Source organism: Carassius auratus, chromosome 13 (genome assembly GCF_003368295.1).
Source record: "Carassius auratus strain Wakin chromosome 13, ASM336829v1, whole genome shotgun sequence".
NCBI lineage: Eukaryota > Metazoa > Chordata > Actinopteri > Cypriniformes > Cyprinidae > Carassius > Carassius auratus.
The window spans coordinates 23,150,887-23,174,513 of record NC_039255.1 but is presented as its reverse complement, the minus strand read 5'-3'; the positions used below and the strand labels follow the sequence as shown (position 1 = coordinate 23,174,513).

At 38.6% G+C, this 23,627-nt stretch overlaps 1 protein-coding gene across 5 annotated transcripts in view; it reads right to left on the bottom strand.

Annotated features, from left to right (window-relative positions):
• LOC113113048 (protein quaking) overlaps window positions 1-23,627 on the bottom strand; it is an 82,763-nt gene that overhangs the window by 12,675 nt on the left and 46,461 nt on the right. For all 5 annotated transcript variants that reach the window (XM_026279169.1, XM_026279173.1, XM_026279168.1 and 2 more), the window contains exon 4: window positions 18,569-18,712. In XM_026279169.1, coding sequence (XP_026134954.1) covers window positions 18,569-18,712 — 144 coding nt within the window. The remainder of the gene's footprint in view (window positions 1-18,568; window positions 18,713-23,627) is intronic.

The following is a 23,627-nucleotide window of genomic DNA, read 5'->3' as shown; positions in this document are numbered from 1 at the left end:
GACCATATACTAAAGTGTTACCGAATTATGAAATTACATACAAAAGTTTAGTTAAGTCCTACTTAAGTGGGTCAAAAAAGCACTTTAAATTTCAAATAATTGCATAAATATAAATGTTAACTATCACCAATTTTCATTTAAAACAATTAATATCTAATTCAGCAATCAATCAAATTGTTCACCCTTAATTGCATTCTTTTAAAGTATATTATTTTCACAATAAGTATTTTTGTTTTTAAAAGTATGCTAAAACATGCTCATTCTATTATTCTATTATGTAGCTCATTGCTCGTTTTCCCTGTTCATATCTAACAAAATCTCTCAGACAAAAGTTTCAATCATTCTCAGCACTGGGGACTAAGGCCAGAAATATACTCTACAAAAGTATGGCAAGATAAATGCTTGGCCTGTGTGTTTTTAGCACAGGGTCTGTAGTACAAACTTAATGTGCTTTCTTTCTCTACCGTGGCGGTAATAAACTTCAGTACTCAGGGGGGTGATAGAGGTTCCTTCAAATGTCTGTGCCATTAAAACAGTTATTATTCTGGTAGCAAGCTACAAACATGTCAACCATTTAAATAACTGTGCTCAGCGAGATTTTCTTCAAACTACTGCTCCGCCCATGACAAAAGACAACCGAAAGAGACGACCTACACTAACGCCTGATATGAACACTGAGAATGCATGCATGTAGTGCATTATAAATTGCATTCGGACACTTTTTGAAGCATAAATGTGTGAAATCGAGCTTACATAATTAGCAAATGAATTAACAAACAATGCAGTTTATGTTTCAGAGTGAACTATTTACAAATAGTGAAAATGAACTATTGTACATAGTCTAGTATAGTGTGAAAGTAGCTCAGCTGTTAACAGTTATTTCCACTCATCGCTTCATTTCCAGAATTCCCTGCATATTATTTGATGTCATCTGTTTAGCGAACTGATTTTTCAAAAAGGTAACTTGACTACAATTGACCAAGTGTACCTGGTTATGAAAACGCCCCTCCGTCAGCACTGAAACGCTGCCTGTTCCCTGTGTATCGAAATATCAATACTTGATTAAGTCAAGAGCCTGCTGATGAATAGAGTGGGACAGAGCTGTTATAAATCACTCTCTGTCTTTATTTAATCAGCCTAATGTGCTCTGTCCTTGAGAAGCAGGCCTCTGAAAGCGCTGCACTGCACATTCACTTATGAGAACCTGAGAATGAGAGGAGAGAAACTTTTTGAGGGGAAAAACTCTTTCGGAGACGGCCTACAGTACGTAAAAGAACTTCTGAAAGTTATGTTATGACGTTCTAAAGTTGTGAAATATATATGTTATTTCTACTGTGTTGTTTTGATCTACAGTGTTTCGTCCCGGTGAGCAGACATGCTTTATTAGCGATGACAGATGATGGGACCGCAGGAGGCTATAGGAGGGTGAAGCCAGCTTGTCTCGTGGATAAAAGAGAGTATTTAATGGTTGTAAAGACTGTTTGATTCTGCAGGACAGCTGAATAATTTAATAAGGTTTAAGTCAATTCTGTGTTAAAACTATTGGTTGTAACATAGAAAGAATGCTGAAGAAAATGGTAAAGCCAGATTCTTAATACTATGGAAGTTAAAGAGGACCAGAAACTCTTTGGTTACATACATTCTTCAAAATATATATTTTTTTGTGTTCAGCAGAAGAATGAAAATCATACAGGTTTAGGTCAACTTGACAATGAGTAAATTATGACATAATAGTCTTTTTTGGTTGAACTATCCTTTAAAAAATGGTTGATTTTGCTTCTGGTCCTTTCATCACATTGGAAATGGAAGGCTGAGTCAACCAAGTGCATTGTGGGATTCAGAATTTCATTCAGCATCATTTGGCAAATACAGTACTGCAACAGTTTGTGCATACAGAAGATCTGAGTACTGTATATGGTGTATATAATGCACTCTGCAGAAATAGAGTAGGATGGTAGGCCTGCTTTTTTGAGCATAGTTAGGTTAGTATACTATCATACTATTTGTACTATTTCATGAGTGTTCAATATGCATACTGTGCACAGAATGGGTGTTTGATGTATGAACACCTGTTCAAAATTGTGAGGTTGGTAAGATTTTTTCATTTTTCTGTCTGATATGTTCAACAAGGCTGCATTTATTTAAACAAAAAAGCATAAAAACATAATTATAGTGAACTATGAATACAATTTAACAGAACTGTGTTTTATTTGTATATATTTAAAAATTTAATGCATTTCTGTGATGCAAAACTGAATTTTCAGCATCATTACTCCAGTCTTGAGTGTCACATGATGCACAAACCTGATATATCATATCTTACTGTGCAAGACACTTACATTTATGATTATTATCAATGTTGAAAACAGTTGTGTTGCTAAATATTTTTTTGTAGAAATCATGATCATTTTTTCAGGTGTCTTTGAAAGTTCAAAAGAATATCTACTATCTGAAACAGAAATATTTTGTATCTTTATAAATGATACATCCTTACTGAATAGAAGTATTAACAAAATAACACTTTTGAATGTTAGTGGCCAAAATATGCAGTGATAAAACCAGAGCACACTGAACGAATGAATGAACCACATTATCCAGCATCGGCGATTACTAACATCTTTTTGATGACTCATTTGAATGGCATGGCAACATTTAGGACATTTTTACACATCTTTGCAAGGTGCTTGCCGAATTAACCACAGGTCGTATAGCATAATTACAGTTCAAACATTTTTGTCATTGATATTTTATTTGATCTTGTTTCAAATACTTCTAAATAAACAAACGTAGGCAGTACACAGTGTATTATACTGTACAGTATGCAACAGAACACACCAGAATTCCATTCGGAACACAACCGACGTTCCAAACCTGCAGTGTCAGCTATGTGCCAGTGAGAGGTGCTGTGATGTCATCAAAGCGCTCTGTGCAGGTTCAGACTGCGATCTTTAGGGAGTCATTTAAAAACCAGTCCGTATCATTACTCACACAACCTAGCCCTGTTCAGTAGCAGATATACAGTGAGCTGCACTTATTGTGATTTCTGAATCTGTCATGCTTTGGCTGCCCATCCGTTTTTGACCTATAAATGTTTTCCAGCTTTGCAGGCTTCATTATTGATGACATCACTCGGTTTTTCACACTTACTGGTAATGTATCACAGCACATCTGACAGTCTTTCTGTCTCTCTGCTCCAAGCCACAATCGTTTCTGTGACACTTTGCATCTTCCTGGCCTCTTCCTCCCCACATCTCTCGCTCTCCTTCTGTGACAGTGTTGCCGTGGGCCCTTCCTGCTCACATTGTGTATAAACACGCTGCACACTGACAGAACAAAGCGCCTCTCTCTGCACCAGAGCTGCCGTGTTAATGCGCCGGGATCTGTATGCGGACGCTCCAAGCAAACGCCAGTGGTCCTGATTTCAGTGTGATATAAAGACGGCGCTGGGAGGGCAAACTGCTAAATCTAATTCCCACCATTTGGCCACTGGGTTCTGATCTTTCTGCTGAGCGCTGTGATTTCTCCCATTCATTTTTCCAGAAGCGGCTGTCTCCCGTATGTAGCTGGTAAACTTTAAACCTTTGTTGTGGCACAGTGGGATGTCATATGAGCTTGACTACTTACAAATGTGGTTTGAGTGATCTGACCAAAGTCTTTTACAGCTACATTACTATTCCAAAGTTAGGGGTAAGAAAGATTTGTAAATGTTTTTAAAAGAACCTTTAATTTGATGAAACAGAAAAATGCAGAAAAAAAGAGTAATATTGAAACATTATAATAGCCTGTTATGAAAGCCAATATAAAAAAAGTTAAAAATGTAATTGTGACTTTTTATCTCACAGTTCTAGTTGTTTTTTTCTCACAATTCTAAGTTTATATCTATAATTCAGAATTTTTTCTTGAAAATGTGGCTTTATATCACAAAGTACTTGTTTTTTTTCTAACAAATCAGTTTTTTATTTTTTAATAACTTAGAATTCTGGGATATATATTCAATTCTAAACACAACTGTAAGTAGCAAAGTCATAATGATAAGATATAAACTTTCAATTGCAAGAAAAAAGGTTATAATTGTGAGATAATTTGACAATTATCTTTTTATTTTTATTTATATAAACATTTTGTGTGTGTGTGTGTGTGCGCTCAGGTCAGGCAGTGTAATATGCTTTTAAAGTCAGCTTGCATAAAGAGAAGTCACTCCAGAGCTATTCAGACTGGGATCACGATGACCTTTAGAACACAATGCCTGCCAGCCTACAACTTTTCATCACGGCCTGTCTGGTCTGCCCCTTCATCTCCTCCCCTCACTCTCCCCAGCTCCGTTCCTAACCTAGCGAGCTGCCCTGCTTTCTACAGACTACATAGTTAGCTGCCTCCGGTCACACTGACAGCGGTTACACCACTGGAGGTCATTGAGTGTCTGTGCTCTTAGTTGCTACTCAGCTGTATCACTATATTAACTGTTTCCCTTTAGGCAGCATCCTAACTGAAATGGATCCTCACAAGTGACTGATTTGGAGCGCTCTCACAAACCGGACACATCTAGTGACACACACTGGAGACTCAACCAGCAATGGATTCCAATAGAATCTGACATTAGTTTGTGGCCAAGTTAACAACGTGACACTCTAAGCCGCATATAAATAACAGTGCACTCACAAATACTGAATAAAATAGTAAACCAATTTTATATTGTTCAAAAGTTTAAGGCTGATGTGATTTTAAAATAATTTTGTCAATAAAAACTATTCTCTTATGCTCACCAAGGCTGTATTTATTTGATAAAAAATACAGTAATCTATTATTACAGTAATATTGTAAATATTATATGCTAAAATAACATTTTCAATTTTAATATATTTTAAAAATGTATTTATTTCTGTGACGCCAAACTGAATTTTCAGCATCATTACTCCAGTTTTCAATAATTTAATACTTTATTGTCTTTCCATTCAATTCAATTAATTAACAAATAAAGATTTCTTTTATAAAGACATAATATTTTTTCCTCTCTTTTCCTTTCTTCCTTTTTTTTTTAATTGCCATTTTTGATAATAATACCCTCCACCAGCCAGCATCAAAGGAAAGAAAACACAATTAATACTACTACTAGTAATCATTCCAATATACTGATTTGGTGCTTAATAAACATTTCATATTGTTATCAGTGTTGAATATGCTTAAAATGCTTAAAATCTTGTGGAAACCACAATACATTATTATTATTTTTTTTTCAGGATTCTTTGATTTATTTTCTATTTATTTTTATATAACAATTAATGTATCTACTGTCACTTTTGATCAATTTAATGCATTATTGAATAAAAATATTAATTTATGCATTCCTGGACTGACCTCATGAAGTATGTGTGCAATGCTTCCTATGATTTATATTGCTTCCTTCCTCCTAAAAAGAGTTTTTGTATTCACATTTGACACCTTAACATGTTGTCAAGATATTCATCTATGGCTTTGGCCTATCATTTTTAATCTCACTTTCTTTATTCACCCTCTTCCTCCACATGTGTTTCTTTCTGTAGCTGTTCTGTAGCTCTGAACAGAGATCGATGGATTTGTTGTGTGTGTGTGTGTGTGTGTTGAGTAGAGAAGAGCTCTCGTCTGCAGGCCCTTCTGACTTTTACTTTCTTTTCTTTTAGATGTCATTTTCTCTTTTTTTGCCGTCATCTGCACTGTAGACACGCGTCTAACTTCCTGCTCTTTCTCAAGCCACTTAAAGTGATTGCTTTCTTTCTAAAAACAACACAAAATATGATCCAATTTTATGCTTTCAAGTGCTTTATTCTGTCACACACTTTATCTTATTAGTAGCAATTCCTCAAGGGCAAGGACATAAAGTGAACCTGTCAAATGTTGTTCAGACCATCATTGGTCAAATGCGAAGACTGAAGGAAAGAGGAGTGATATAACTGGCTGAAGGAGGACGGCAAGTGGAAACTGGACGCTAGTGCTCCAAGAACACGTCCCAGTCACGGCGCACACAGCTGTTCTCTTACAGGCCTTTCTGTCCCTCCACGTCCCACCCGAACCCGCTGATTTATCTCACCCAGTCCCATAACACTACAACTACAGGCTCTCTTCCTCAGAGTCTCATTCCAGAGATAAACTTAAAAACAAAAAGTGTTTACATGTACTTGATGACTATGAAAAATCAGCCATTTTTTAAGAGTTTACCTGCTAATCAACAAACCAACAGCACAAGAAAGTGATGATTTTGGTGAACACTCCCCCAGCCTTCCATTGGTCGATTAAACAGATAGCCCCGCCCCAATCTCTTGCTATTGGTCGACTCAATTTTGCAGTGATGGGCTGGTCAGGACAGTCTGACTTTTAGTGCAAAAATTCTGCCTGGCTTTCTGACGTCAAGCACATACTAAAAATGATTGTTTCACAGCTGCACATGTGATGAATCCTCCCCAGAGAGACATGAACACAACCAGAGCTGTGCTTATTGAGAAATAACACATATTTCCTGCTTTCTTTCACATGCTTACACACACAAACTCTTAAGGCATTACGAAGATTAAAATTGCTTTATGAGAATAATTATAGCTTAATCCAATATTTACGTTGAGCCGACTTGCCTTACCTCTAGTAATTGGCTTTGCGTAGCATAATGAGCACTTGTTAAATGAGAAGAAAATTAATTAAGAACATCATATATTGACACAAACAGACAGAAGCACATGAGACTATCCATTCCCTTGGGCAAAAAAGTATTATGGAGGAACTATGGTACTGAATGGTTACTTTATTTATATATACCCCCAGAATTACCATGGTAAATATCTAAAAAAAGATACTATGTTATTACATACTGCCATTTTTTGGACATTTACCATGGTATTTCCGTAAGAACCATGCAAATATGATGGTAAATGAATCTCAATATGCTATACATTAAAGTATAGCCAAGGTATTACCATTAGATGGTACCCCCATGTAATTATTTTTCTCAGAATAAAAGATACGGTTCTATCATATCCAAAAAAAAGCCAATACTATGGTAGCCTTTTAGGCCAAATCAGATTGTGAATACATCAGTTGTGCTTAATTGACATTAGCAGGGTAAATTTAGGCACATAGATGTGCGCCTAGATCATGAGCTCTATTCTTTGTCTGAACACCCGCAGGTTAAAATTAGAAGACAGTTTATTTCAGTAAGAGGCAGGGAAGGAACCTTTCCTGGATGTAAGGGAAAACAGAGAGAGATTGAGAGAGATAGACTTGTGTATGTACATTGAGCGTTTGGAGAGGCTTCAGTTCAGCCTCAAACCTGTGGGAGAACACAAAGCTTAGAGTCTTAGACAGTTTCCTGCACATGAGGTTTCATGTTAATTGGCTTTGAGAGAAGGAAGTAGTGCAAGTGTCCCCGGTGCCAAAAACTGGTGTGTATGTGCGCGTCTGTGCGCATACAAATGCAGGCTCTGCCGAATAAAATCTTCATCTGTTCTGTGGCCCATAAACAACAGTAACACGCTAAGCAGACAAGATGTATTAGGAGCATTAAACAACAGAGATCACGCACAGATGTGCAGTCTGGCTCGATAGTAAAAAGACAAAGCAGTATGTTAATTCACTTCAGTCCTGGCTGCAGGATTTGAAAGATAAAATATGTACGAGACGACAGGAAACGTAATACACTTCTCAATCAAGTGTAATAATAACCCTAGTATTTAAAACTCGTATTCATAATTTGTCATTTTAATCAGTCTGTCTTGCTTGGACAAACAAACACATTTAATCAAGCTAAGCGTTTCTGACATTTACTGGACTGTGAAGGACAACGTTACATTTAAAGGAGACTACTGTCTACTGTAGGAGAACAGGTTTTCCTTTAAAACTAAATAAAATAAAAAGAGTTCAGTGACTATGCAAACATACTGTACTTTTTTTAAATGAAGAACTGCTTCCTAATTCCATTATACCCTTTACTGGAATTAAGCTGTCAAAATAAGTTCAGAAACCATCATATTATTGATGTCTCATAAGTACTATAAGTACCTTGAGTCCTACAAGAGGATTCAAAGTTTACTTCAGGATGTCAGTGGCTCAGTTTGATGCTTTTGCTAGCGCTACTAGAGCGAGCCACATATTAAAAAGACGACCACCAATTTCTGTGAACTCAGTGTGGAAGGATATATATACAGTGCTTTGTGCTGCGAGACGAAGTGGACGAACAATCGCCAATCTGGATTTTGCCATTCGCTTGTACGGTGGCTCTGAACGGTCAAAACACCTCTCAAAATGCTTGCTACAGATGTGAAAAACTGAAAAACATCAAACCGATCTGAATTTTTTTTATGACGGACAATTATTTCAGAGGCAGTGAGTAAATGTGATTGACAATTTGAGGACAAAGTAGTGTGCAATGACCTTAAATGTCCAACAGCTTATAAATGCCTACTAGCAACTAGTGGCACAATGACTTTACAGTAGCAAAAATGATCAGTTTCATTCTGAGGGTCAACAAGAGGGTTGAACCTGGCATGTAAAACTAAATTAAACAACCCTGATGAACAAAAGTAGACTTCAGGAAAGAAAAATGCTACAAAGGTGCAGAACATTGCCCTTTCTGGACAATCAAACAGTTGATGGTAGCCATCGACTTGCATAGTATTTTTTCCAACTGTGGAAGTCAATGGCTACTGTCAACTGTTTGGTTACCAACATTCTTCAAAATATCTTCTTTTGTGTTCAAAAAAAAAAAAAAAAAAAAAGAAACACACAGGTTTGGAACAAATTAAGGGCGAGTAAATGATTACAGAATTTAATTTTTTTTTTTCTTTAAAGTCAATATGAAATGCTATTTGCTACAAAATTTTACTTAATCTGTTGTATTTGCAGGGGAAAACAGGACATTATATTCGATTTATCAGAAATAATTTGGGTTGTGAAAAGTGGATGCATAATACCACAGCAGGGACAGATGGTTGGAGGAGAGGGGTGGAAAATAAGAGCGAGTTGTTTTGAGTTGATTTGAGAAAAGATAAAAGACAGATGTTTAAATTAGAAAGTACATGTTCCAGTGATTTGGTCCAGGCATTGTCATTAAGGGAATAAATAGGGTCAATGTAGATTTCATATTATATATAGATAATTTGGCCTTGGAAATCTGATGAGAAATATTTCAGATCATATTGAAATCTTTTTATTGACACTTATCAGAGAAAACAAACCATTTAAGTAGCTTAATGGCAAGTCTGATATTACCTGAGTACATTAGAACAGATGCCTGCAATGTTACAGTGTCCTGCCAACTGTTGCATCTGCCAGTTTAGCACAGCAAGAGTATGGGATCAAATTAGACTCAAAAATGATTAATAGATGCATGCACAATTATCCATGTACTGCATACATTTAATACATGTATCTTACTAACCACAAACAAATGGCTTTCAACTGAGTCAATTATTGTGCAGTGATTTTTACAAATACTGACGTTTGCGAATAAAAATGTTCTGTTCTGCAATATATCATAAATTATTCATGCAAAACGGAATCCATGCAGAAGTGGATCAGGTGACACGTGTGCATTAATTGACGTCTAGTACGAGTCGATCTTGTTCGGATCGCAAATGTGCGTCACGACACTGAAACAAATGCTTTTCACCTGGTGCCTGCAGAGTTAAGAATGACATTAATGTGCAGCATTGTGTTCAAACAGAGACATATTTGTGAATAGATGTTATGGTTTGTATTAAATTATCATCATAAGTGAATTTGTGGATCAGGCTACACACATGCATTTATTCACATCTATTTTAAGTCGATTCTATTTGATTCATTTGAATTTTGAGACTTTCGTTCAGCCCTTATAGCCTTGCCCAATCCACACACACACAGCTCGCGATCCACAGAAAAACAGCGACCACTAAATGGCACTAGCCCCACTCAATTAATTGACGACTCGAACTAGACGTCAATTAATGCACGCATGTGACCTGATTCACTTCTGCATGAATTCCTTTTTGCAGTTACAATTTATGATATATTAATGCAGAATAGAACAGTTTTATTCACATACATGTCTGTATTTGTAAAAATCGCTGCACAATAATTTAATCCCAAATTCTACAGATTCAAATTGAAAGGCATTTGTTTGTGGTTTGTAAGAATGTATAACATTTATGCAGTATCAATAATTGTGCCTGCATCTATTAATAATTTTGAGTCTTATGTTATCCCATACAAAAGACTCTAGTACAAGAGATTCTAGTACAAACAATGCAAGTGCACGTGCATGCATGTATGTCTAAACACACAGATACACACACACACACACGCACGCACACACACACACAGTTGAAACAGACATGACGTTTCCAGACAAGTAGTCCCAACTGCAGAGTAAAGAGGGTCGTGTCAGTGATTAGCTGTCAGAGCGTAGGCATCCTCCTCATTGGAATTAAAGAGGTGCAATTAGGAGGAGGAGGAAGTCTTGTACATCAAACTGGCTTTGAACTGAGGAGACGGCACACAGAGACTGAGAAAGAAAGAAAGAAAGAAAGAAAGAAAGAAACAGAGCTCACAAAGATTCACTTTATCGTTGTGAAACTTTGATTGTTTAGCAGAAGTACACACACTTTTTTTTTTCTCCAAAACACACATTCTTGCAACTATTCTCCCTGCAACTATCCATCTCTCCATAACAATCCAGTCCTCTTATCTCTGTACATATAAAAGGATGCTTTGATCTCTCACAACATGCAAAGAATGAGGACTGCAACAAAAAGGCTGGTCACAAAGTCAAAAACATGACGGGGGAATTAAAAAAAAGTGTGAGAAAGAGAGAGAGAGCGAATGAAATCGCTCCTCAACATCACACAGACTTTTCTCATCCTCCAGCTCCCACAGAGCATCCGCGTCTGTCCCAGACTGTCTGAAACACAGATTTGAGTAATTTTGCCCTTTAAAAATGCATGCCTTCCTGTATTATTCATCTTCAGGCAGCATGCGAATTCTAAACATGTGCATGAGAGGGACTATCTTGTCTGAATGAAGCGCATTGCTCAGCCCAAACAGAACCACCAGCTAATGATCTGGTATGCTACCGGAGTAATGAACCAACCTCAACCACTTGAGAAGGGACATAGAGTAACAATCCATGGGAAAGAAAAATCACAAATGAGATGCCTTTAATATTCTCCTGGAAAGCAAAGAGATTGAGAGCAATTGTTAGAAGTCACTAGCTTATACCCCAGTCTCATTCCTTAGGAGAAATGAAAAAAGACACAAATGAGGCATTTGTTGACACAGTGTAGAGATATAAAACGAATGTGGCTAGCCTAACAGATCATTTGGGCTATAGGTGAATCTGATGACAATTACAGTACTTGAGTGTCTTGAGACATTGTTGAAATCTCTTGTGAAACTCTAGAGAAGTGACAACTTAAACTATATTAAAACAGGGTTTCCCAATCCTGTTCTTAGAGATCTACCTCCCTGATCAAACTCAGCTGAAGCAGCTCATTAAGAACCTCAGAAGCACTTGATAATTAGAAATTGTAAAATTGACAGGTGCTTGTGTTTAATCAGGGTTCAATCTGAACTATGCAGGTAGGCAAATCTACAGGAACAGGATTAAGTAATAATACAAAAGGAAGGGTTCTTTTCATAATAATGTTATGTAGAGCTCTCGCTAGCCTTAATATATTCCAAACACGTTACACAACATATTCAAAGTCTTCAGTTTGTCTCCATTTGAATCGTATTGCCTTTACTCTCTTTTGGCACTGGCCTGAAGGTAATTCCAAGAATCAACTCAAATAATTACAAAGGCCAGTCTTTCACATACACTTTCACAATTAGCAACCACAGTATATCAGATTAATTTCTTTACCCTTGCAGCAGTGCAGGGAAGTCAGAGACTCAAAAGAAAAGGTTCCAGAGACGACAACACGCAAGTGATCATGGTGTTTTCTCGGAAGAAAAGGCCACCCAATGTTGGCAAAAGACAAGCAGTGCATTAAAAACTAAGTGCAGCATTGGGGAAAGTGGCGTTTACTGACAGAAGGTACATGCTCGGACGGGAGCCTTTATTTCGTTCGTGACATTTCGTTTCTGTGGTGCCTGGGGGAGGCAGCTGTTCTATTGGAGCTCGACGGAGCAGTGGAGCTGGACAGATTTCTGGACGGCCGAGGAGTCTGCATTTTTACACTACCCCTCTATTTACTCAGGGATTACTCTGTGATAGAGAGAGATAGCAAGGAGTAGAATAAGGTGAATTGAGCATAAATAAGTAGGCACATCTGTCACTCATAAAATGGTACAAATATCTGTCGCTCTCTTTTCTTTTAGTAAAGGTAAAATGTGTCATTTCAGGTCCACTAGTCTCACCAAAATGGTTCATACACTTCAAGAACAGAACCCCTGTTGAAACTCATGGCATTGGTTAAACCACATACTTCCTCCAAAATCAATGCAAGAGATTGCATCTGGTCCTATGAATGAGTGAGCTTGTTCTTTAAAGTAGCTGAAAATCTGAAAGCAGGGGGCGGTGGGCGGATGATTTAAGCTCCTCTGTAGTACAGTCACATGACCCGGTGCTCTCCTTTGAGGACGGGCCCTCTCAAACAGTTGCCACGGTAATGCACTCTCTGCCCTGTGAACCCCAACTAGCCTTTATTCCCTATGCAACTCAACTGTACCAACACTAGCTCCACAACCAAGTGTTACTCAATAACATCATGAGAGACTGTGGGAGGGACACACACAGATAACAGAACAGAATGAGAGGGAGAGAAAAGATGCTGGATTTTCTCAGAGGAGGGGAAGGGGAATGGGCCCCACTGGGAGCATTATCCAACCCTTTAGGGCCAAAGAGCCTGCTCAGGATTTCCACACTCCAGTTGTAAACAAAGAACCTTTTGATGCTCTCTCAGCCTCAAAGACATGGATGACTACTCAATCATGTGACCAAAGAGCAGCCCCGCCGTTCACACGTACACCGTAGCCACACACAGAGTCACACCCGTCGACATATACAAAGTCACATTACTGACGGAAAGGAGGCCTTTGGACAAAAGGAGTCAGCATGTGCACCTGGAGAAAGGGACAAAAATATGCAAAAATGGGCAGTAATTTCTTGAGATCAGAATGTGCGTGCACACAACATGTCTTATTTAGAAATACCGGCATCACACCGACAGATTTCTGCATTGATAGACATGGGCTCTATTCAGTATCTCTCTCTTTTGCCAGAGCTGAGCACTCTGAGAAACAGCGAGAGGCAGAAAAACATGTCATGCAAGAGGGAGCCTATTGTGCCATGAAGGGAACAGATGGAACCTCCCACAAACCACTGGGCCCTTCATTCCCCTGCCTTTCTAAAAAAAAAAAACAAGTGCCATAAGCAGCAACTTTGCCTTTGCTCACCCATAATGCACCTTGGCTTCTACATCCACTCAAGCATTCTTACAAAGATGTGAGGGTGTCCATGTGCAATCTTACAGGCAGAGATTCATTCATGTGTGACTAACACTCGCTGAGCGCGTCACAGGAATCCCCAAACACATCTTGTGCATATACCCCGCCTAGATTTCGACTCTTCAACTCTTCTCCCAGCAGTCGCTCGCAGTTTGCGGGGCTCAGAATCCCATTGTGAGCACGTGTGCCAGTGGGTGAATTAGGCAAGAGGAGTTTGAGAATCTCAAAACATCGGCATGTGGATATGTGTGAGGTAAAAAGAAATCCTGTAGATTTGAACTCAAATGAAACAACAACTGTAGCAGCTAATCAAGGTCTGCAGGATTGCTAGAAGCTTACAGGTACAGGTAGGTGCTAAACTCAGGATGAGGATGACCATCGAAGAGTTGGATTGGACACCTCTAAACAATGACCAACACTAATAGTGATTCTTCTCTTAACAGCCACCAGGAATCACACTAAAATCCCCCACCAATAAGAGCTCAGAGATCACAAACGCTGGACTTTTTCATCCTAAGAAAGAAGTGTCCTTACGGTTTACTTAACACCCCCTCTTCATCAACATCATTTCTGGCACAGCTGGACAAAAAGGGGAGTTGTGTGTGTGTGTTTGTGTGTGTGTATGTGCATTGTGCGGTTGTAGTGCCTCCACACCCAATTTCAAATTTCACTTTATCTCCAGCCCTGACAATTAGAGCTGCCTCTATCTGTCATGACTTCAGGCTGAGAGCCACGGAGGGGCGACTGACAGACAGGACTTTAATTAAAGCAGTCCCTTCAGCAATGACCATTTATGCCTAGCTACCGCTAACAAAGGGTGGAGGAAACCGAGTTAGAGAACGCTAACAGATAGCAGTAAGTGCTTCACCTCACCACAGGTTTAGATGCTGCCTACTGGCTTATGGTCTAAATAAAGGCCTTAAAATGCTTTCTGAAATTAGCTTTCTCCGGGGTGTGCATGTAATTTGGTGCTGAAGTTGTGTCATAGTTCAGCTCAGCATAGCTGAAAATGAGACGCCTGCTTTTCCAGGAATATGCATCATCTTTGTCATGTAGGAGGTTAGGAGCTTTAGTTTGACTACAACATGTTTTTAGGAACATGCAATTTGCATATGCTACCATTAAGGTTGTCCTCCTCTCATGCAGATACATAGGACTTCCTTCCTGGATATAAAAGTAACTATGACCTGGCCATTCGTAACTGATCAAATAGACAGACCGGTCCAAGTCAAGCAAGTTGATGTTAAGTCGTCTGTTCAAAGACACAATCATAATCATTGGTTATCAGTGTCACTCCCCAGGACCTTGGGTGCAAATACTCAATGTTTTGGCAATGATATCATATCCTCCTGGGCTACCACAACATGCAAAATGATAATCTATCACTTCAAACTAAATTTAAAGCGTAAGGATAAGACAGAACTTCAATGATTTCAGAAAACATGAAATAATTAAAATCTAAAATTAAAAAGGTAATTTTCTTACTCTCATGCCATTCCAAGCTTTTTATACTTTAATTTATATTGTTTATTTATTTTGCCTTTTTCAGAGACAGAAAAGTAGAGGTGAAATGGGGCAATTGGATAGGGATTTGAACCAAGTCAGACTGAAATCAGGCTCCCCAAGAGCTGAGAGCTTTGAAATGACCAGAACATATGCACAGTCCACTATTTCACAGCTCTGACGTAAACAAAACAAAACAAAACACGGCATCCATGCATCTTCTAAGTCCTCTGAAGTCTTTATGGGAAAAAAGGACATTTCCTCTGATAATCTTCTCCTCCACATTCACATTATTCAAATCATATGGATTATAATACATTTGTTTGTTTTTTTTCAACTCAGCACCCTGTAGTCGCCAGTCAATTTCATTGAAAAGATCAGCATGTTGCCACTAGTAATATGTAAACGAGCTTTCCTTCCTGCATTTGAGAGACAGAGGAGCTCAGGGGAGTTTGGTGAGACCTTGCCTAAGTCAGCACAATCAGATGCAATTGTGAAGCTTAAGGCTTTTATATATTTGTCACAAAGCCATTGACGACAATTGCTTTTGACTGTGTTAGCAGTATCCTGCTTCCTGTGTGCACCACACCGACTGCTGCCATTCACTACTGCCAGTGCTGCTGATTATGATGATGAGAGCAACAGTGGTGATGTAGATAATGATGATGATTCAAAATAGATGACTCCGAGACGCCAAGTTGACAACTCCTGGTGTGCTGCTATAAAGTACCTTGGTTGCTAGCTTTCCCTCCAGCAGGTGACCCCCTGATACCTGCATTATAATGCAACTCATTTCACCATGGGAATGGCCTGATATATACATTATTCTGTTGAAAAAGGACATTTTTCACAAACACCAATGGTGCGCTGCTAGCCCCACCCACATGTAGAGAAGCAGACCGACCGTACAGCTCAAATGCCACAAGTTGCGATTCATTAGTATGCAAATTTCAGCAGGAATGACAAAGATCTTTACAGGAGTTGGAGCAGAACGCTAGTGGCTGTTATCTTAGTGCAAACCGAAAAGAAAACAAATCCCTCCCTCCATCTATTTGACAGAGAAAAGTCCCTGTAGGCAAACACAGAGGTGTTAATGGATTTTACCTTGGGATGTGGGAGGGCCCTGACGGACATCATACACATCAGGAGCGGGGCTGGGATTGATAAGCAAGGGGCGGCCTCTCTGTGGGCTGTCTGGGAGTTAGCTACAAGGGAATTGCTCTTAGATGAAGTATCAGGTTAAATGTTATGCTGTTGTTGCAGTAGTAGCTGTAGACCCTCTGAGGTCCACTGATTGGGGAGGTGTGACGGTTCTCACTGAGCTTACTGAAGGTGTTGGCAGTTGCCATGACAGACAACCGAAGCAATAACATATCATCTTTCCTCCGGTGGCCACATGATATACTGGTCTTCCTGTAACCTGACAATATAGTATTCAACTCGCACTGTCAGTAGTAACATTTTATGAACACTGTGGCTAACAAAAACCTCCAAAAACAAAAATGGCATAATATAAAAAAGTAAACCACTTTGGTGCTAACTAGGGATGTGCAGTATATGACTAATTTTGTAACTGGCTACTCCGCTAGTTTTATATTATATGGAGATAACATTAAAAAAGTAAACAAGGGCCTTGCAGTGAGTGACATGAAGAAAATGCATGGATGCAAGGTCTGAGGTGAAATGAAATTACTTTGTTTTCCACTCCAGATATCCACTTTTCTAAATAATGTATATCTTTTAAAACATAACATCAAATTGACTATATTTTGAATAGTTAACTTTTATTTCCAATGTTGACTAGCAGCTGCAGTTCTGTTTTGTCGACTAGTCATGCACATCCCTATAGTGCTAGCTAAAGTTTTGCATTTATATATCATGAGCTTTTGTCTGGAGTTAAGAGAGATACAACAGTTGATTTAGCAAAAAGTGGAATGGGATCAGGACATGACCCAGCATTCAGCTCCAAACCTAATCAAATACACAGACAGATGTGTTGGAGCAGGGTTGGAACTGAAGTCTGCTGGAAGGTAGGTCTCCAGGAGCAGGGAAGGTTGAAGACCCCTGATCCAGGGTGTGATCCAGTAGTTATTGTATGTTAGGGGTGGTCAACTTTGGTCTTGGAGAGCCACAGTCCTGCAGAGTTTCTCTCCAACTCTAACCAAACACACCTGAACAAGCCAATCAAGGTCTAAGGGTTACTAAAAAGCTACAGGCAAGTGAGTTTTTATAAAGGTTGGAGCAAAACTGTGGTTTTATTTGCAAAGGTAACCATTCAAGTTAGCTTGAACCAATGGCAAGGCCCATCACCATTAGCATTTTAATTTTGGCAAATCAGTTTTAGTGAATGCAAACATCAAGATTAATGATCATAAGCACAATATCTAGCACAATATCTAGAAAAACATGCAATCTACCTGAGGGAAATGTCTTTCACTATTGTAAGGTAATGTTGTTAAATAAAGAAAAAGAGACTCTTCTAGCATATTCTCAAACTTGGACCTGAATATTGGGCGGCCCACACTCTCTAAGTTCTGCTTAATTGAAAAATATGCATTTTCATTCATTTCATTGGCTACATGGTTGCAATAAAATTTTAGTTAACAGTTTTAACTTTACAAAAACAACAACAACGTTATTGTGCATAAATAGGATAACCATATATTTAAAATAAATAACTGCAGACACGGAAATGAAACACTATGTGGTACAAATATTTTGAGCATCCCTTTTTCTGTCCCTTATTTTCCTATAAATAATCATAATTGTCCCTTATGTGTCTTTTCTGAAGTTGGCAACCCTTTAAAAGTAGATAATAGTAGTAATTCATTGGACCAACACTCATTTTAAGCACTGAACAGAATACATTGTTTACAATAAAAAATCCTCTTGACTTTATATTTTAGCTGCATACTGTTTGGAACAGTTTTTGGTTGGAAATACATCTATGGTGCCTTAAAACGGTTCTTAGCTAAACATATCTACACTAGTGTGTATTCTTGTATATTTAAACTGCCTCACTGACATTTCTAGCATTTAAAATACTTTAATTTATGACCATACATCCTGACTCGACCCTGTACTTTCATCCCTTTCATACAGTTTCCAGTTAAATGACAATGATGCAACGGTTAGCTTAGAGATTGTTTCGAGTGAATGATAACTCAACCACATCTGACCTGCACAGCACTTCTTATTTGTCAGGAAAGTGTTTTTGGAGAATGTTTCACTTCCCACTCATCAAGTGACACCAAAAGGAATGGAAACGAAAGAGGAAAATGTTTTAAGAGCCGCATGCAATCATAGATACACACAAGATCCTACAAAAACTGTATCAAGTTGAATTTTTTTTGTGTGTGCATGTGTGTAAAGAATATATGTCAGTTTCTTTGCTGTAAACGATAAGAATCCCTAAAAAAGAATAACTAAAAACAACAAACATTCATGTGCTATATAATGCTTAGTTACACAAAACAGCTTGTCTGATGGTCCCAGAAATCTGGATACTTTTTGCATGATGTCACAACAATCAGTCCTTTTAACTTCAAAAGCTCATCTCCTGTCATTTTGACACGTATAACGAAAGGAAGTATGTAATGAGGAGAGCAGTGGCACTCACCGCAGGCACGAGCAGCTTGTTAACCTCCTCTACTGCACGCTTGAGCTTAATCTCAGCCCGGTTCTGGGCGTCCTCCACAGTGATGAGCACATGAAGGTCTTCATTCAGATGCTCCCAGTTGGGTTTACCTCGGTTTTGTTCCTCCTGCACAGAGGGAGCATGAGAGAGAAATGTTTTAGATGCATTACTGCTATACAAAATGTTGATTGCTACAATCAAGGATGTTTATAATAAAGCAAAGAAAGGGTCTAAATAATAGCACTTCATGCACTCGTAGCTTTTCATGCTGTCGTAGCTTTCCTTATGTACCGGAGGAGGAGGGACTCCGATGTTGGATGATAAAAATAACCATAAAATAAAATGTATACAAAAGATAGTAGTGTATCTTATAATGCAAATTTTTTTTTAGGAGACAAAACAATGTACATTTTGTCTACAATGTACATGTCATGATGTGTTTGATAGGAGGTTCAAGCAAGACGTTGGGATTTGTCTTAGCTCCCAATCTTTCTGTGGTGATACTTTTATAACACCCAAGTGCAACTGCAAATCTAATAAAAACACAGACTACAACAGAGAGGATGTGAAAGTAAAAATAAAACGGAGAAGCGGTTACTTTGATCTGCTGTGTGCTATTAAAGCGGAAGTCAGGATGCCATGTATATGTCATACTGTTAGACACAGCTCTATACAAGAGACCTCGTAAAATTTGTAGAGTCTCAAGAAAGGCAGCGACAAAAGCTTTACAGCAAGCAGAGAGAAGCAACAATAGCATGAGCAACAAATCAAAACTAGATCACTGCTGAAGTGAGTCAGAGCTCAGCAGCACTTAAAATAAAGAAGCTCAGATTAATATACAGTCGACAATAAGTAAGTCACTCCTAAATGTAAACATTGTGAGGTGCTTTCTAAACATTGCTCTGTTTTGGCTGGAGTGAGTTTAGGGCGTGGCTATCTGTTCTGTCAGACCAATGGCATACGAGGAGCAGCAGAAGTGTTTGTGAAACCTGTTTGGAAACATTAGTAGGGCCAGTATGTACAGTACACCCCAGCAACTGCATAATAATGCTTTGGAAACACAAAAAAAAAAAAAAGAAAAATTTTTGTGGCAAATTTGCCTAGGCAAATACCACACACATTTTCTTCAGTAAATATTAAAATCAAGTTATTTTTGCAGTTCTGTTTGGTAGAGCTGTAATTGGGCCTTAAAAGTTAGGCCCGACAGGACCCGAGCCCGACAGGTTTCGGCCCGAGCCCGACAAGTACATTTTGATTGACAGCTTTTTTAAAGCCCGAACCCGTTTACAGCCCGACATTATTTAAATGTGCGCACGCACACAGCTCTTTAGCCTTTTGTCAACAATGAGTAATTTATTCATGTTTTAACATAATTTACTCATAACTAACATAGACTAGACCACTTGGAAGTTGGAATAAAGAAATAAAATAAGTCCTGTGTCACATCATAACATCTCAGCATTTAGACATAGGCTCATTTAACCTATAAATAGACCAACGCACCAATAAAAACGAGTCATTTAAAAAAAAAAAAAAAATTAAGATAAATGTTAAATTAAGATGGGTATTTGGCATTAACGAAATTAAGATAAAGGCTCCGCCGGATTTGCTTCATTTAATAAAAGAATAATGCCAACATTAGCGTAAATACTCTGTCAACATTATGCATTTAAGACTCAATGAATATTTAGTTATCATTTGAAAAACCTTTACTCACAGAGATTAGGCTAGGTCTACATGTTTTTGTGGAGGAAAATGATTGAATCCACTGTAGATGTCTTCAGCGCGTTCCTGCGCTCACTGATGGTGCGTCATTATTCACTCATTATTCTCATTATAAACATGGTCAAAAACTTTTCCACACCTCAGAGTTTGCTTTAGTTGCTGGTGCAACCAAAACGTAATCACCAGATGCAAGCCTCCATTACACCTGCTCAGCATTCATTTTCGCATCTTTCTCGCGCTAATCGAAACACATCACATGACCGCTCGTTTACCTCGCAAACCGGAGCGCAAGCCCGAGCCCTGCCCGAGCCCGCATAAGATGATAGAAATTAAGCCCGAACCCGTCGGGTCCCGACGGGTCCCATCGGGTTCGGGCAAAGATCTTCAGCTCTACTGTTTGGTGCAGCTAGTGGAGTGGAAATACAGGGCTTTTAAAACTAAATTATGTAACAGGAAACCATGAAAACTTTGGATTAAAAAGCTCTGAAGATTGCTGAGGGCAAACAGCTTAATTGATAGAAACCCGAAGCACATCAAGTTGAAGGGGCTTGTTATACTTCGCCTTCTTTTGTTTGTCAGCGTTCGGCTTGTTTTGCTGTTTTTCTCGTCTTCCTGAAGGATTTCCAAATGAAAAATCAAGATCTGATTTATGCATTAATCAGATATGCAAACACTGCTTGGTTTTTCTCCTCGTGACTGCAAATGGGAAATTGATGGCAATCAGCGTCGGTGTCTGTGTTCTGCCTGCTGATTTTCATTAAGGTTCCATTGTTGCCCCTTTAGTGTGAAGCAAGGAAGGGTGGAAACAGCGTTGCGTATCACCAAACACACTCAATATGATTTACCATTCAGGATGGTGGTGCCCGGGTGTTATGAGGTCACTTCCTTTTTCTCTCGGTTTGCCCCTTTGGTTTCGCTTGGCTGATTTACTTGGCTTTCCTTGGTTGTGACAACTGCTAAAAATTGATCTTCTGAGGCTGACTGTCACAGCGTAGCAACCCAACCATAGCCAAGTAAAAAAAAGAAGCCGGCCAGAGACAGCCAGGAGGGACCGGAGTAGAGGTGGTGTGTATATGCTTGTATGCATCAGTCTGTCTGAGGGCAATATACAGCTAAGACACTTGTTTTTCCCGCGGCCCAGACAGGTTGTCTCACATCAGGACGTGGCTGTTCCTTCTGTGGCCCTGCAGGGGGGTTGGTGACAGGCTGGTAGTCAAGGTGACATGGTCAACACAGGAAATATGTCCAACTGTGGGGCCCTCCACTAGGCCTTTGTTTCCACCTCTATCCCCTCGTGCACCCTCTCAGAGCAGTAGCGCAATCAATGTCCATAAATCCATTGTCCTGCTCTTTTGTAATCCTTACTGAGGCAATAATGTTGCTCTGAAGGAGCGTTGACTCCATGTTGGAAAGGTCTGGGAACTAAAATCACAACTCGGCTGGGAGAGGACGAAGGCACACAGAGAGGGGAGGGTAATGAGACAAGAGCTTGTTCTTCAACATGTTCACTAATATAGTTCACCACAGTGACCATGTTTACATACATATCATTTTCACGTTAAGGTCTAAATTCTGGTTCAGCAAGTAATTATTTTTGTTCATATAATGGCTGTGAATAGCAACCGGCATCAATAATAATAATAATTGTTTGGGGGTGAACTATCCCTTTTAAGGTGAGGTCAATTTACAAAACTGTGTGGTTAAAACAACGTCCATCGCCAAAAGTTTGGCAATGTATGAAGCACAGCTTTTAAACCAAGCAGCTTTCTGTTGGACAAAGTGCTTAATTTGTGTGACCAGCTTAAAAAAACAAAACAATGCAAAGTCTCCATGGGAAACTCACATGACAATCCCAATAATGTGGAATCATGCTGAACTAAAATGACCAATGAACCAATGAAATTCCACCAATAACAGTATAAATGACTAAACCTGGCTGTTTTGGAATAATCAAGTTTGCATGTGACCATTACAAACAAACATATCAGAAAAACACAATCAGCATGCATGAAGCAACATGCATTAGTTATAGAAGCAAGCAAACAACTGGAAAGAACATATAATGCCAAACATATAGGCATATGGTCGGCATTATCGGTTTGCTTACTCTTGTGACTTATTTCAAATTCAGTTTTAGTAGTACAGTGATTAACATCACAGTGGTTCATAGTAATTTAATCAACTCATTAATTCTCATTCATGTCTTTGACAACAGCACACAAAAATGCAATGAACTGTGAAATGTTGGTCATAAGACTCTTACAGTGCTTTCAGCTGTCTGTATATTGATTTATGTCGTTTTCTTTAAAAGTTGAAATGTGTTATTTTAATGCTAAAACAAAATGTTAAACATCCTCCTACTCCAGCTTAATGCGTTGAGACAGCTATAAGTAAACCATTTTCAGTTTGATTTCAATAAAAAGTGCAACACTGTGACTCATCATAACATTGCTTTGCTTTGTCTAACATACTGTACTGGTGGCTGTAGAGGTATCTGTTTGTCTGACCAATTGCAGATGGGGCCGGAAATCAATCTTTTTTCTCATTCTGTTTCCACAAATTCCCAGGTTGCTGCTTATTAATAGTTAGTGAGGTAGTTGTTAAGTTTAGGTATGGGGTGGATTAAGGGTTCTAAAATACTGTCATGCAGAATAATGCATTAATATGTGCTTTATAAGTAGTAAAAACAGCCAATATGCTAGTAATATGCATGTTAATAAACAACTAGTGATAATTGATCCCTAAAATAAAGTTTTACCGAAACAATTTAGCTTTAAAGTTTGTAGCTTACATCTTGCAGCATTCAGCATTACCTTCGTGTTTAGATGACAAAGAGTTCAGATTTATACTAGTATATGACAGCTCTTATTCAGATTTCTAGAAACCAGAATATTTGCATATTTGAATTATGATAATCAAGCTAACATGTAATGTTAACGTAACGACAATATGAACAAATTCTGATAGTTAATGTGCATGTAAACAGTCAGCGCAGGTTCAGATTTTGATGATGTAATGATTTGGGTCAATCTTGATGACTGATTATTACTGCAGGATGGACGCATCTAAATTCATTATCTTGTGTGCACAATATATACATTTCAAATCTTATGAAAAACTCTGTGAAGCAGCAGAATACCAAACACCAGCCTGTCTCTCTCTCTGGAAAGATTTAGGAGAACGACAGAGGGCTTTGCCCTCAAATCCAGATGATTTGGTGGTTGTGTAAAGGCGAAGTTACATCAAAGCATCTTGTTAGAGGATTTTAAAGAACAAAGGAAAATAGGTTCACATCATTTGTTAGAGATATTTCATC